We start from the raw sequence: 16,730 nt of genomic DNA on the forward strand, positions 1-16,730 counted from the left end.
ACAATCAAGGTGGATCACCTCAATAATAATTGCTAAAACTATTCTTATTTTTTCCCGCCAATTTCTCACTTCTTATAGACGGTGAGAAAGCTCGAATCGATTTTTAGAACCCTTTAATTACAGTAACTATCGCTATAATACAACGATTCGAAAGAATTATATAAAACACAGAAGTTTTACTTTGCAATTTCTGCCAATTTTGTAATTATTCATATTTAATGATTAGCAATGCAACTAAGGTATACGAAACCATTTTTGAGCTTTGAAAGGTTTTTGTTGCGTGGCATCAAACTTTGTTGTGGTAATTATTTTGAAAAAACAACCAATGTATGATCCTACTTGACTGGTAAGAAATTATGGACGTTGCTCGATTCAAATAAACAGTTTAATCAACGAAAAAGTCAATAGTATGCGCTTAACCTTGATGCACGAATTGTACGTCGAGTTACAACGACAGTCGTATGGTAGCGCTGCACTGACATTCAACACGGCCGCGTCGTACGACAGGTTATACAATAACCTCGTACACTTTACAATTATCGTTCGAACAATCGTATCGACTATAGTTGTGCATATCGTGGCTAATTGTGTCGGTACATCCTTCCGTTATCGACGTCATCGATGTCTATGACCGTCAGGAATCGAGTCCTTTGTAACGCGCCGCACGCGGGATTGAAAAGAGTTCGCAGTAACGGCACGCGTACGCGGAAACCGAGCCTCTTCGATTAATTACGACGCCCGTAGATTTTCGGAACACGATACTTTCCTCCGGTCCGAATTTATTTCCCTCGCAGCAACCGTTTCGTTTCCAGAAAGAATTCGAAACCCGTGAACGTCCCCGAGGTCCCGAATCCGTTGGAAACAAAAGAAGCGAGGGCGATCAAGATCCACGGGCACCACACGTGGATCACGATCGCGCCTCCCGCCCCTCGTTGCTTTATCGTTCACGTGAATCTCATTTACGTTTCGTACGCCTACTGTTAATTTGCACGCTGGAACCGCGTTCGCATGCAATCCACCGCGTTATGTAACCGCGACCCGTTCTTAAAATCGACGGATACGCGAGAAACACCGGCGTGCTAGGCGATTTTCAGTGGCGATACACGAACATTATTCCCGCGTTTGGAAAACGTTTAAGGAATCGACGAGCTTCAAATATCCGGTGTGAACTAATTTCTAAATTAGCGGAACGCGCCGCGGGTTAGGTTAGGTTAAGACGACGCTAAAGATTTCTGAACGCGATAACGGGGAGTTTTAAGCGATCTGGATATAGGGAGGGTTTCTAAGCAGCCGAGAATACAGAATTGTACACGGTACAATAGAAATCGAGTTTCTAAGGAGAGGTATGAATAATAGGTGCCGGGGTTTCTGAATTAATTTCTTAAGAATGCAGATAACATTCCTGCTGGTGAATGTTTCATTGAAACGGACTCTCGAATCTCCCGAAGCGATCTCTCGAACAACGGGAGTGAAATTTTTGCATGAAATAGAAAATTTTAATTAAATATCCTAGTACGAGAATTTTATCCCTCGGATTTCTTTTCATTGTCATTATTATGTTTTGTTCGCGATTGGAGTCAGGTGATTCTTTCTACTTTTAAATCGGTAAATCTTTTGTTTTCTTCACATCGGGGAAAACAAAAGTAAAATTAAAACTAAATAATTTCAATGTATAATTTATCATTTTCACAGATACAAGTGTTACTTGAATTTGCTGGAAACATTGTTCAACTCAGATAAGCGTTCTGCGGATAATGGATTTCAGATGATTCCGTAAATAAAAATCTAACGGTTTTAAGTCACGTGTGATAATTTCAATCGGGACATCTTAACTACTATCGTGTCTAACACAAAGTATTACAACGCTGATATGTAATACTCTTGTCGAGACAGTGAACTGAAATGATTCATAGAACTATATGGAACAGTGATTCCAGAATAGTTAACAAGGTCGTACGTAAGATAGCGAGCATTGTTTATAAACAGTGAAACGTAATCGGTTGTACTATAACTTAGTTCAACTAGAGAAATACTGTTACATAAAACTTGGAAATGTCATATAGAATATCTATTTACACGACTACCGTTCTCAAGTGCTAAATCCGCTCTACATATTACGGGATACCCCGCACGCGTGCATAATTATTATATTTTGAATAAATTGTCGTACCCTATATTTATCTGGCGCATCTCCGATGAAAGGATTAAATTTTTTGCTGCTCCACGTGGATTACGAGTCCTCGGGAATATAACTTTCCTCGAGCTGCCGTCCTAACGGAATACGAGCCTTGGGAACGAATTTCTTATTATGTGCTCGCTTTCTCGAGGCACGGTCAAAAAGAAGAATCGAAAGCGAGTCGGTGGAATTATTTGGTGGGCAATTAACGTGAAGCCTACCCGACAGGATATAGCGTATCGTTTGTTTAACGTTTCGGTAGACGAGAGTATTCTCTATTTACGCGACGTCCACGCCAATGGCCGCTGAAAATGTTTTGTCCACAGCTCAAAGATATTACTTGGGTATTTTATTCTCTTTGTTAATCCTCAAACGGTATCATGATATTTTCTGTGCATTCTCTGCTGAATGTACGTTTTAAACTCATCTGCACTAAAAACTAGAATCTATTTTAATCTAGAACATTAAAGCATGACTAATATTTAAAATTCTCTCAACAATACCTTTAATAATATACAATACGTAATGTAATAAAGATGTTCCATTACGATTATCATTACCAACAATTTAATAGAACCTTACATCTTGCCTAAGAAATTACCAGCAACTTATTATTTTAATTTATTCAACATCGCATGCAACCGTTTTTGAATAAAATCTCTGTTTACATCGAAACTTGAGATTAGATTGTAAACAATAATTTTTCGAACTTCGTTCTTTTACCTTGCTCTCTTGTACAATATTTTATGCGTTAAATAAGAAAATAAAAATTAAAAAACACATAACGAAGTAACTTGCCCGTTACTTTTTTGTTGCTTTGGATCTAGAAATTTCATTCCCATAATACGTGACGCATTTGTTAAAACGATTGTAGAGAATTTGAAATACGACAAGCGAATATCTAATACTTTCTTTCTCTTCATTTAATACGCATTTTCTCGAACATCTAATACTTATTCTCGTATATTTATTACACGATCTCCATTGTTGCAATAAATGTAACCGTTTGCGAGTAGAACAGTGTTTGAAACATAAATATACGAAATCCTCGAGTACATGACACGAGTTACGCCACTGTATTCGTTCGTGTTACGTTAATCTGTAAAATTATTTTTCTCTTTTGCAGACCGGGCGGTGGCAGTGGACGAGATCTATATTGTCCTCCGTACTCGAAAGACTTCGCGGAGAGTTCACCGAAAAACGGTGTTCACAATATGGTTCACATGGTGGCGGAAAGGGACACGGACAGCGTGGCTCCAACGCCAACGCCTCAGCATCCTCATCACTCACAGCATCATCACCTCAGTTTGCACGAAATCCGCGCCCTTCAGGTACATCTAATATTTCTGTTCGATTGAAAAAGATTCGTACGGTTGAAAAAGATGTATGTGACCCTTGCTTTTGGTCTGTTCGACAAACGCGCGAAATTTCGTCAGTAATCGTCGTCACGGATGTTGCTTGTCGAGCAATCTTCAAATAACGTGCTGTAAAACATCGATAACTTTTCCAGAGGCGGCCAGAATGCACCGGTAACAGCTCGTCGGATGAGAATCGATCGTCGGGACACGCGAGCATGTCGGACACAGGTGGCCACACGAGCAGCAGTTCACCACCGCATCGTCACCACAGGGCACACAGCCCTCAGCAACTGAACTCTGTGCCCGAAGACGATCGTTTATCTGCTTCGGTTACCCAGAGAAATGGCAGGAGTAGATCCGGACAGAACCGCAACCGACACAGGGCTACACCCGCCAAGGTGTCTTTTTCAAAACTCATATTAACCAGAAGTTCACATTTCCATTCACTCGACCGTGTAACGTTACTAATTAAAAAGTCCCGCTATCTCGTTTGATTAGTAAATTTAAGAACCCGATAACATCCACGATAATATTATAGTTGCAGGTGCCGTGGTCAGGATCCGGTTTAGAAGACATCAAACTGGCGATCCAACAGCTCACGATGCGTTCCCATAAGTCATCGTCCACTTACTCCTCCTTGAGCGGCTCCGAGAGCTCGGAGCCGGCTGTAAGGAGGCTGATGCGGCATTCCAGCTTGGAAACCATCAACACCAACGTGACCAGTGCCGACGAATTCGTCTGGGTGGACTCTCACAATAGGCTGGTGGAGCTGCAACAACTACCTTGGACGCATCACGACGTGCTCCGCGTGTTGCAAAACGGTCGTACCAGGGAGCACATGGAGCAAGTCTCTATGGAGACTATACCGCGTCTGTCTTACTTGCTTCAAAGGGCCTTGGTTAGAATCGGTCGTGAAACCCAGAGACTGGCCAAGCCTGTTGGTCTTTGCAGCAAGCACGAAGTGTACAGCGCGTTTAAAATCGTGCTCTGTCCAGCCTTGGCTGATTCTTGTACCAAGGTACGTTGGAAGGATCCGTCGAGTAACAGTAGAGCGTAGTTTGCATCGACGCGATGATATCGTTAAAACTAACACCGATGCGACAATATCGGTAATATAACAATAAAGCTGAACTTTGTGTCTCTGAATCGTACATGTCTTGCGTACAGTGGAACTCGAAAGGTAACGATTCATAATTTCAACTACTTTGTATAAAATAAACATTAAAATTCAACCGGTAGAGTTGAATACTTGTTTATACAGTAGCTAGTGAAACGCACCAAGTTGTACCAAATTAGGTCGCGCACAATTTAAATAACCGTGGTACGCAAAGTTATAGTCGAACCAAAGGATTTCATTCCCGAAGAATTATAAAGGTAACACGGAAATTCTGTAATTGTACTGGTAGCGGTCTAATTGCAGCCTACCAGACCGCTTGTACAGTTATTACTAAATTAACTCGTCGAGTAAAAGAATGTAAATTGTGAAATTAATAGGAGATGTTGTCAATCACCTTGCTGGCAATTCAACGTCGAAATACATACAGGTCGAAATAAATGACTGTTGTAATTGACCATGCACAACACTAAGAAAACATTGTAGATCCTGTTCACCTCATTCCAGGAGTTATGAATTAAATCTTGTAATGTGTATCCCATACTACTTGTAAAACCGGTGCTAACATTCATCAAATTTCTTCCTTTTATAGGCTTGCTTACGAGCCGCCGCAATGTTTGCTGTATCCGGCGACCAACTGAAGCAATCGAAGGCATCTCGATCAGGATTGCAATTACCAGTTGGACGATTTCTTCGTTGGATGTCGGACGTGCGATTAGGAAGAATGATACACGAGTACGCGGCCATATATTTAACCGCAGGAATTGAAAATCTCTTGGAAGAAATACTGTTACAATGCATACCGACCGATCCGCACACAACCTTGACGGCAACAATGTTGGAGCATGCCATAGCAAATAGTGGAGATTTATGGGGTCTTCTACAGCCATACGCACATCTTAATGCTGGCCGAACAGCATCAGGTAGAACTGTTTTATATCAGATAACTAGATCTGAATTAGTTTCAGCCACTAAGCGCGCAAACTATTTTCCTATTAATGAAACAGTTACTAATTTAACCGAGTACTGAATGTATAGGGTGTTTCATTTATAATGAAATCTTCGTTGCTGTTGAGAAAAATAAGGGAAAAATTGCACCGTTGAAGGGGATGAATACGACGATAGAAAAACTGACCTTCGAAGTTATTTTCAAGGTCGTTTCAAAATTACTGGTGCGTTTTTACACGAGAATGCACATTACTGTTTGTGTAATGTCGTGGTCAATGTTGAGAATAGTGTATCCAAAGACAGCATAATGTTCAAAGGACCTTAAACAGAAACGAATCAATGTTAAATTATTTATTCATTTTTCACTTCTAACGAGTTTCAATATCACATGACACGCTTAGAATCTAATTTTGATCAAATGTTTGATAATCTTATTTACAATTTCCTAATATTAGAACAAAAATATAACAATTCGTTAAAAAAAAAAAGAACACCAAGGTAAGCTTGCCGTGACCTTGAAAACCGAGGAAATATATTCTTGTATGACTCTATTAAATTTTATATTCAAAAAAAAGAAAAATAGAACCTTCGTTTTCGAAAAATAATATATCCGACGAAAGAGAAAGGTGTCGAGATTATGATTATATATTGAATATGAATTCTTTGTACTGGATGTTGACATTTCTGGCATTTAAAGGTCGCGACATCCTTTTAAATAGTATCTTACAACTTTCCTCGCATAATGTTGTAGCTTTGGATAAATGCTCTGCGCAACGGGTGAAAGAAGAACAGGAGAACGATGATTGACAACATTCGCACGGATTTAGTAAAATAAGACACCCTATGTATACCCAGAACCAGTCCTAATCAAGGCCCAGTACAAGTTCAACATTCCTAATTATGGTGTATAAGAAATTAAAAATTGAAAATATTTCCAGGTGCTCTCGCAATGCCTCGTTGGGCCAGCGTAAGTTCCTTAAACTCGTCGTCGTCGTCTCGTAGCGGGAGAGACGCAGCAGGCTCTGCGTTGGAACCGTCGCTACTTACCACATGTGTGGGATCAATGTCGGAACTGTTAGATCTAATCTCGAAAGTAACCCAAGCGGGACGTTCCCCCATACCTCTGACTGCCAAGGCGTTGAACGCCTTATTTTATTACATGAGGTGTTCGCAGGTTTGATCGTTTGCTCATATCTTTTCTCTTATACTCGCCCATTACAACTGGTTTCGTCGTAATCTAACGTAATAATATTCCCATAGTTGGAGCACGGCGAACGAGGTTCCGGGATACAAGAACTCGCTTACGAGCGAGCGTACGTTGTTCTTCCTCCGCTGGTCGAATGGCTGCGTGTCGCGACTGCTCATGCAGAACACAGGCACGGACTCGTTGTAGATCAAGATGATATTAATCAAGCCGCCAGATTGTTGTTACCCGGCGTAGACTGTCCCGTTAGACCGATATGGTAATACACATCAGTATTTATATTAGTCAATGCTATCTTTGAGATGTTTGAGGCTCTCCGAGCTTAAGTTCTTACCAATTGATTTTATACGGACTATAATTTGCATAAACTAATAAGTTAAATAGTAAGAGAACAATATTTGAAAACATATACAGATTTATATATTTAAAATCTTAAAAAAGGTGACTTTAAAAGATACGTTTTGTTTACTATAACATTTACTTACTTGAAACAGATAATTTATTTTTAAAACATATTTTTATATAATGAAAGACAACTGAGATATTTCAGTTGTTCGAGTCAAGTAAAGCACACTATATTTTCAGTTGCAATCTTCCTGTTCAATTTAACATTTCGTGTGAACCAGTATCGATATCTACTATTTTTGTTTGAAACATTCTATTTACAAAAATGATGCTTCCTGATGCTTATAGCTTCGAAGAAGTCGCCGTATGCTCAAAGCGCATAGACGATTCCGAGTACGTTCGTCTTCTCACGATGGATATGGCCTTCAAAATGTTGATTAGTGGACGCGCAGATCTAATCGCTCAAGCTATGCCCCTCTTACCATCCACGAAAATCAACACGGTAAATGACAATGGCTTCACCGCTCTGATGATAACTTGTATCAATGGGGATGAAACGGCTGTGCTAGCTTTACTGGATGCTGGCGCGGACTTGAACATCGAAAGTCCACCACCACTAACCGGTCAGTCAGCGAACACACCTTCTAAGGTTCCCGTATCACTGGGTGTGTCAAGTGTCAGAAGTCCAGTCACACAATCCGCAATGATATCTCCAGGAAAGAATATGCAAACACCAAATTCATCTTCTGGCTCGCCAGGCACATCGAGCAACTCTTCCAGTAACATGTGCTGCAATCAAACTGGATTCAACGCAGAAACTCAGCATTGGACTGCTTTAACTTATACAGCATTATTAGGCCACTGCAACATTGCCAGAATATTGTTAGAAAGAGGCGCTGCTGTCGAAGGTGGTGCTAAGCTCAGTGAAGACAAATGTACAGTTACACCTTTACAAGCGGCCACAGCGTCTGGAAACAACGAGATGGTAGCACTACTTTTGGTCCATGGAGCACAACCGTTCTTGTCGACTTTAATAAAAGATTCATTTTCCTATTCTGGTTCCGCTCAACGCGGTTGTTACAGGCAAGTAGAATGCGCTCATGAGGTAGATTGTCCCATAAATATTGCGAATTTTTATGAGGGCCGTTCGAAAAAGGGGCAAACGCATAATACATCTTGGTACAAATTACTACACTGGTGGACAAAATTATAAGACACCTCATTCAAGTATCAATAACGTATATATAAATTGAACAAAGAAGGAGGATCAATGTAAGAAGTGTTCCTAGAATATTACCACAATGTAAACAAACAGAAAATGTGAAAACAATTTCTAATAATAAGATATTTTAATATTGAGGTAGGATAAAATTATGATATTGCTATTAATCTATTATAGAAAGTTATTGTGTCACATTTTATTTGTGTATATTGTCTTATAAATCTTTTATTGGAGTAATTTTATTAATATAAATTAGAAAGAGAATTAAGTTAAAAGCATGGTACGTGACAAATTATTAAACAATTCTGTAACTGATAGCAAAAAGAAAAAATTTTAAATAAATTTCACTCACGAGAAATCGTCATTTGTTCAATAGACAAAAGGGCAATTGTAAAAAGTGCATCAAATTTAGCCCTTAAACCTAGATAAATTGTAGCAGAATATAATCTAAATGGGTCAGTACAAATTGTAAAAAAATGATTCAACAGACAAAACACCTGAGAAGAATAAAATTTGCTATTAAACATTCTTTAACTACAGTGCACATATAATGTTGAAAAATAATCTTATAATTTTGTCCAAGTGAATTTGTATTATTTTGATTTAAATTAAAAATTTATTGTAATATTTGCTTAGTTTATGAAGATATTAGTTAAAAATAAATGGTCTTATTTTACATGTAACATTGTGTAATATAAATACAATACTAAGCCTTTATCCCATTAATTCTCAGGATGTCTTATATTTTTGTCTACCAGTGTAGTTTAAATAGAGATTTGTTTTCCATGTCTTGCTAAACGTAGGGCGAAAAATTATAAAATAGTTTCCACAGAATCATTATAAACAATTGTAAAATATATATAGTGCCCATGTAGGTTCAATGCATATGTAATATTTTATAAAGCAAAGATTTTTTATCTACAAAGCAATTAGATTACTTATTGGATGATTTAATATAATTTGGATAAAGCACATGTAATTGATTCATCTATTTCATATACAGTGCAATATCAGTAGCAACAGCTCATGGCCAAAGGAGTTGTCTTCATCAGTTACTATCTCATCCTCTAAACTTTTCTGCAAAACGAGGAGAAAAAGAAGTATTGTCGTTGGAAGAAATCCTTGCAGAAGGCAGTGCAGGTACTAGTCCACAGCAACAAACTGCAGATGGAAGAGGAAATCGAAGAGAAGGCAAAGAGCCAGTTTTTAATAAAGTGCAGACAAAAGCTTTACAAGAAGCTATGTATCACAGTGCTGAGAGTAACCATTTAGGTAAGATAAATAGATACTTGTAGTATTTTTAAACACAAAATTTTGCCGTATAAATTTGTTTCACAGATATCACAATGGAACTCCGTGGATTAAAAGTAGGCTGGACGTTACATTGCTGGATGCACAGTCTCGCAACAGCCCATGAAATGAGACTGGATTCAGTGATAGATCAATTGCTTCAAGATTTTCTTCAAGTGTGTCCAGATGACTATTCAACACAATTTGTACAAGAATGTCTTCCTTTATTATTTAATATCTTTAGGTATAGTAAGGTAGGCTACACTTTAAATCAATAAAATTCGTTTATATAGAAATAATTGAAAGTATTTCTTTAATCTAATATTGTTTTCATTTTGTGTACAGAAGGAAGGTACGACGCTTCTTCTTGCTGACATTTTCTGTACGTGTTTTGGATGGGAACCAATAAAACCCATTAGAGATACTACTTTATCAAGTGGATCTAGAATCGATCCCAAATTTGTAAATAATCCGGAGTTGAGCGATGTACAATTTAGAGTAGAGGGCAGAGTATTTTATGGCCATAAGATTGTGTTGGTTACATCGTCTCCAAGATTTAGAAATATGTTAAGTTCGAAATTGTGCGAGGGAAATCCCCCTATTGTACAGATTAATGATATTAGATACCACATTTTCCAGGTATATAACTTTTATCATTTTTTTTTGTATGTATTAAATAAAATCAAAAAACTTTGTAAATCAATTTTCCTGATAAAGATCAAGTTTCGTTTTAATTTTTAGATGGTTATGGAATTTTTGTATCATGGCGGATGTGCCACATTGGAGGTGAATCAAAGTGATGTTTTGGAATTAATGGCTGCTGCAAACTTTTTCCAATTAGATGGTTTACTTAGATATTGCGAAGCACAGTGTTCTTCGATGGTTGATCTCGACAACATTGTTTCTATGTATATTCACGCAAAGGTGCGCTATATTATTGAATTCTCATACCTCTTCTGAAGTAAAAGACATATCATTTTAACAACTTACCGTTTTGAATAACCTTTGGAATCTTATTATTATTTTTAGGTTTACAATGCAACACAGCTACTAGAATACTGTCAAGGATTTCTACTGCAAAATATGGTCGCTTTACTTACATATGACGACTCTGTTAAGCGTCTACTGTTTGCGAAAAAACTACCGAATCACGATGTTCTTGCTGGTCTCCTTCTTACTTTACAAGCAAGAATAAAAGCTAGACGATCTCAACAACAAAATAAAATGAAAACTTAGGTATATAATAGGCATCACATACAATGCAAGAGTATTGTCACTATCATTTCATTTTTGCTTTCTTCGCGTGTAATTGTCAATATATTTACGTACATTTAAGTGACGTAATTTACAAAAAAAGAAACGTAAATCAATTAAGACTGAATATTCGATGATTTATCTTTAACATTTTATCAAATATATTAAGTATAAATTCCCCGTAATTCATGTCAAATTATTCCAATTTTATTGCGACAATTATTCTTGGTCTTAATAGGACTTAAAAATTATGCTTTTACATGTACGAAATACGCATTTGTTCAACCTTTGTTGTATAGTATTTTTTTACTTATTTACTATGAGTTATAAGGTATAGTACATAATGTACATTATACAGTGGTTAAACTATAGAAATTCATATATTACTGCTGTAAATGAGTCTCGAACGTATGTAATAATTAAGAAATTTAATCCCTACAAATGAATGTTTTCATTATAAATTTTAAAGTAATTGTGTAAATATAAAATTATATTAATTATCATAAAATACCCGGCACGATATGCACTATATGGATTAAGCTTCTTGCAATAGGAAACTATTAATATATACGAACAAGTGAACATACATTTTGTATATAATACAGGCCAAGCAATTTATGCACAATGCAAAGAAAAGATAATACAAAATATTAAAGTGTTCTCGTGTACTGGTAATACAATATACTTTGTACATCACGATTGCAATAAATTATAAATATTGTGATAATAAAAATTTTAAACAATAATTGTTTTGCTTTTCAAAGGATAATTTACTTGGATAATTCATTAAAACTGTATAATTGAAAGACAAAAATTCATGCAAAGAGAAACATTATTCAATGACTGCCAAGTCTTTATACAACACATTACTGTTTTTATTCTCTCTTGATTCAAATAAATTAAGCTCGTGTTTCATAATAAAGTTTTATAAACAGTGCAAGGCATTACAAAATGAAAAAGGAATAAAACATAATTCATAATTCTTAATACTACTTAATAGCATACAGTTTGTTATTGTTGTAACAAAACTATTGCTACTGGTATCCGCGATATGTTAACGACGTAACAATATTAGTATTATATATAATATGATTTATTTAGAATGTCAATGGTTAAGTGTATATACAATATTCAAGTTATAACCTTAATGATAATGTAATCACTGGACTTTTTAGATTTTGGAATGCCTAATAATCATTATAAGAGTCAAATCGATCTTCAGAAAACGGCTGTCTCAATCTTACAATTATCTGTGTTGTATTTCTTGTTATTAACATTGTAAGCATCAGCAGGTATATAGACAATTCACAGTAAACAATATAATTCTTAGGAAAAGTGATTATAGGAATTATAGATATTTACATCTAGATGATTCGATGCTTCACAAATCAAGATTTTTCATCATTTCAAATACATTCATATATGTTCCCATTTCAATGATTTTTATACATGACTAATAGAAATCGCAATAATATATAATCTGTAGCAAAAATGTAAGTTTGAAGACAGTTTTGTCAAAAATTTATCATAGGCATCCTTCATATCCTATAACATAGATAATAAAATTCATTTCCTTAGTACCTGTGTTTACATAGAGGTAAGAAAGTGAAGTTTTAAACACATACAAAATGTAAATTATTCTATTATTCATAAACATCATATATTTTACAGTCAAAATTCAATATGAAAAAGAAAAAATGCTGAATTTAAAATAGTTAACATAAAAAATAAAGAAGCTATATAGTAAATTCAAATATTAATATTATTTATACATGAATTTAAATATTTCTAAAGTGAAAAACAATGAATAACAAAATTTATGTATGACCATAGGCTTGTTTACAACTTATACAAATTTATATGGAAAATTAAACAAGAAACATAATACGCAATATTATGCAATATTATTATTATAAGCAAAGCATGTAATAAATAACACGCTTCAGACATTTTCATTGTTTAACAATACGAACAGAATTTTTTACTTTGAAATAACAGCATGCGAAGAACTTCAAAATACTGAAAGAAATATTCAATTCACATAACATACAATGATTTTTAGCTACTGCTTTATGTTACATTTATTTATTTGATACAGATTGAGCAAAACCTGTGGATAATATTTGTATTGGTAACAAAATACATGCAATAGAAAATTAATGTTTTGTATAATCAAATAGAGAACATATGAAAAAAAAATATAAAGTATTTATAACTAGTACTAATTAATTATGTTGATTAATTTAGTACCATATCGTTTAATCTATATATTCCTGAGATATACTGATATTCCTGAAAATTATTTCGTGCATTCATTTGTATTTTCTTAAAATAATACAATGAAATATTGTATAAAAACCTTTGAACAAATTTAAACGTTCCAGGATGAACAGTTTAATAAGTTTGCTCTTCAAAATTAATAACTGTAACTCACTGTTTTATAGTGATAAATATAGTGGATTATAATGTAGCTAATTAATAAAAGGTACACAATTTTAACATGCATTTTTAACAAACAATATACGTTGCCATAAAATTTGAAGTTATAAAATAACATTAACAGTTCCATTTAAACTTCATTATGTTTTTCAAACGGTTGTTGCATTTATAATGCTATACAATTTATTGAGAAACTAATGTATAATACAATTAAAGTGATCCATTCAATTTCCCGCGAAATATTAGCTTGCAGGTACAACAAAAGTGACAATGATTGCTATACATCATTCAAGATTGTGCTAAACGTCTCTCAAAACGAAAATAAAAATTTATTTTTGCCACTATTATAAGTCTGCTGTAACAAATAATACAGGTATCTATATGCCTTTGTTATAGTTCATTTTAATCCCATTTTAATAATGTAGATTATTTTAGAATGAAGATTTAAAAAAATAGGTATGCAATAAGAACAGTATAAAATGTTCCAAAACTTTGAAAGCAAGAATAATACACTCGAACTACGTATCGATCGATTTACAAACAAATATAAAATAAGTCTATCCTCTCCCCACATGGTGTATCCAATATAGAAACTGGCGAAATTATATTTTTCTTGATATTATTTCTACAATCAGTATAAGATAGACTGAGACAACCCTTTTCATTTGCTCGCGATACCTACGATGATTAGGAGCGCTAACTTAATTTAATGACTAGAATAATAATTAATATAACAACGACTATAATCGCGAATAACAACAAGATAAAAACTTTTCGCCGATATTTACTTAGGTATTTACTTCCCTTATCTAATTCTTGTACTCCCAACTCGACATTCCCATATACATTTTCTATGTGGTTGTCTATTGTGTCTGTAATACCATGGAATAATAAGAAATCAAGACACTTTTGTAATATTTTCACAAAAAGAAAACAGAGTTACTTACCAATTGATTCATCTTGTTGGTGTATCAATGCTGCAAGTTTACCCATTATTTGATTCACATCCAAAATAGTTTCTTCAATCTGTTCTATCCTACTTTCCCTCTCTAACAATAATCCTTGTTCATGCTCAAGATTCCTGAATATGGCATAAAAAACAATCACTTACAGATTGTATTCTATGCAATCAATAACATTATTTATGAATTTGTATTGATATGTATGAAACAAACATTCAAGTACATTTATAATTCCTCTATATTAATGATATGTTATATTTATTTAATTTTTTCACTAAAATTTAAAATTCAACATATTTTCATTTATACTATAAATTCTACAAATTATGTTCACCTTAAAAATATCATGAAAACAGCTAATTGAGATTTTATTTCTAATGAGATTCATAACAACAGCTGTTTCTGAACCCATTACTTATACACAAACTGTGAAAGTTGGTAGAGCATTTTTTACTACTTATATATGTGAATATTTATAAAAAATGAAAACAAAGTATACTTTCAAACCTTTGTGTTGCTTTGTATTCATTTTCCTGAGCTTGTAACAGACATTCCAGTTCCTTATCATCTGCATCCACAAATTGTTCTATACTAGTTGTACGCAAAATATGTCTCTTCATTTTTTCCACAGTTGACTATAAACATTATCATGGAATTTTTTAAGTATGTAACAATGTTACCCAATATAGTAACAAATGAAATATGAAATATTAAGTACCTTCTGCATTTCTGAATATCTTAGTACAGCATCTTTAAAATCGGTGGTAAGTTTTTCAATTTGCAATTTTTGTTGCTTATCCCCCTTCTTCATTAGCACCGTCAGTCTTGCAATATCTTTGCTTATTTGACTTACTACTTGATTTGTGGTTAGCTGTGTAGCATGCCTAATCAAAAAATATGCAAATAAATGCGTAGTTTATATAAAACACATGAAACATTTACAAATTATTATTTTATATGCTTACACCTTATCCCTTAGATCCTGATTATCTTTATTGGTTCCAATATTTTTGTATGCATATTCAAGTTTCCTCCAATTTGTGTTAATTGTGTATATGTTAATGGTAATATTCTCACTGAGACTATAAAGTTCAGTAGGGCTAAATCCCACATCAGGTATATCTGTCCGTTGATCTGTGGACCCGTATGTTTGAGAACTGTGAGCCATTCTAAAAATAAATGTAATTTTGATTAAAATTTATTATATTTATATAAAAATACAGAACATCTAAGAAGAATTTAATAACACATTTATAATGTTGCTACATACTTTTTTCACATATTAATGTATAATTTCACATATAAATATTTGATGGAATTATAAAACCTTTATGATATGTATATATGTACATAACATTTATATATTATACATAATTTTTTAAATTGTAATGAGAACAACATATAATGCAAATATCTTTACATTACCTGTGTCAATTTTTTATTTGCACGATTTTTACTTTGTACCTTTAAGATGTATTAATAAAAAAAATGTTATGAAAGAAATTAGTAAATATAATCGGTTTTTTACAATGTACGCTCGTACAGTCAAATATATCTTAGTGCACTTATGTATCATAAAGTACATTTATAATTTTATATCTCATGTCAATAACGATATTGTGAATAAACGCAAGGTTTTGCAAGCCTCGTAAAATAGTGTGTAGATATTAAACGTACGTTTTCGAGATTGTTATAACAATGCAACAACATTTAAATCGGAAAAGTTGTTGCATTGTTATAACACAAGTGAAACAGTAAATTACAATTTCTTGAACGCGTTAAATCATTCTACACAATTCTATGTAGCTTGACTCAGCATTCAGATCTAATGGTGTACAGCGAATACGTATACTCAGACAGATAAAATTTAATGGAGATGATTATATGTAAACGAATACGGACATCGCTAATTGTGTAACAAACCTGATTCGTTTTATCACAAGTGTTCTTACTATCTAGATAGAAATTCCTTTATTAATTCACATTTAAAAATCAAGAGAACTATTTTTATGTATCGAATCTTAGAAACTGACAGTTGCCTAAACGATCTACTCGACCGTCCATGTGAGAATAGTCTCTTTGTAATCACAGCCGTGCATGTAACAGTCACCTACATTACCGACATCCAATATTTTTTAAGCTTAAATTTGATGTTCGTAAACATATATTTTTATTCGAATACAGTAAAAATATACGTATCCTTCAACAATAAATTTTTAATAAAATAGCGTACAATTCATACATTTCAAATTGAATAAGAATATACGAATGATTTAATATATAGCCTAACTGTGTCTACAGTACCGTCAATACTACTTGACTCAAAATAACGTCTAATGATATTTGTTATATCTTATTGCAATTTAAGTAAGAAAAAAGTAATCCTTCGAACGGGGTTAATATTTTTCCTACAAAATC

General features: G+C 34.0%; 2 protein-coding genes across 8 annotated transcripts in view; one reads left to right on the forward strand and one right to left on the reverse strand.

The window, feature by feature from the left end:
* LOC143152697 (ankyrin repeat and BTB/POZ domain-containing protein 2) overlaps window positions 1-11,644 on the forward strand; it is a 41,738-nt gene extending 30,094 nt beyond the window's left edge. For 3 of the 6 annotated variants that reach the window (XM_076323082.1, XM_076323080.1, XM_076323079.1), the window contains 12 exons: window positions 3,303-3,507; window positions 3,687-3,932; window positions 4,073-4,552; window positions 5,241-5,571; window positions 6,535-6,770; window positions 6,857-7,059; window positions 7,494-8,228; window positions 9,371-9,639; window positions 9,706-9,911; window positions 10,003-10,296; window positions 10,399-10,581; window positions 10,687-11,644. In XM_076323082.1, the coding sequence (XP_076179197.1) occupies window positions 3,303-3,507; window positions 3,687-3,932; window positions 4,073-4,552; window positions 5,241-5,571; window positions 6,535-6,770; window positions 6,857-7,059; window positions 7,494-8,228; window positions 9,371-9,639; window positions 9,706-9,911; window positions 10,003-10,296; window positions 10,399-10,581; window positions 10,687-10,893 (3,595 nt within the window). In that variant the 3' untranslated portion in view covers window positions 10,894-11,644. Of the gene's footprint in view, window positions 1-697; window positions 1,344-2,452; window positions 2,521-3,302; window positions 3,508-3,686; window positions 3,933-4,072; window positions 4,553-5,240; window positions 5,572-6,534; window positions 6,771-6,856; window positions 7,060-7,493; window positions 8,229-9,370; window positions 9,640-9,705; window positions 9,912-10,002; window positions 10,297-10,398; window positions 10,582-10,686 lie in introns of those variants that run through there. The other 3 variants (XM_076323081.1, XM_076323083.1, XM_076323085.1) reach the window with 3 other exon arrangements.
* Window positions 11,645-13,215: 1,571 nt separating this feature from the next.
* On the reverse strand, window positions 13,216-16,367 carry Syx13 (syntaxin 13). Of its 2 annotated transcripts, XM_076323086.1 has the most exons (6): window positions 16,236-16,367; window positions 15,278-15,481; window positions 15,031-15,196; window positions 14,820-14,947; window positions 14,298-14,431; window positions 13,217-14,222 (listed from the first exon to the last, which is right to left on the reverse strand). In XM_076323086.1, exons 2-6 carry the CDS (start codon window positions 15,478-15,480, stop codon window positions 14,047-14,049), a joined length of 807 nt encoding a protein of 268 aa, XP_076179201.1. In that variant the 5' UTR covers window position 15,481; window positions 16,236-16,367; the 3' UTR covers window positions 13,217-14,046. The 2 variants fall into 2 exon arrangements, with proteins under 2 accessions (XP_076179202.1, XP_076179201.1); XM_076323087.1 differs by lacking the exon at window positions 16,236-16,367 and having other exon boundaries at window positions 13,216-14,222.
* Between the last annotated feature and the right edge of the window lie 363 nt (window positions 16,368-16,730).

Source organism: Ptiloglossa arizonensis, chromosome 11 (genome assembly GCF_051014685.1).
Source record: "Ptiloglossa arizonensis isolate GNS036 chromosome 11, iyPtiAriz1_principal, whole genome shotgun sequence".
NCBI classification, from domain to species: domain Eukaryota; kingdom Metazoa; phylum Arthropoda; class Insecta; order Hymenoptera; family Colletidae; genus Ptiloglossa; species Ptiloglossa arizonensis.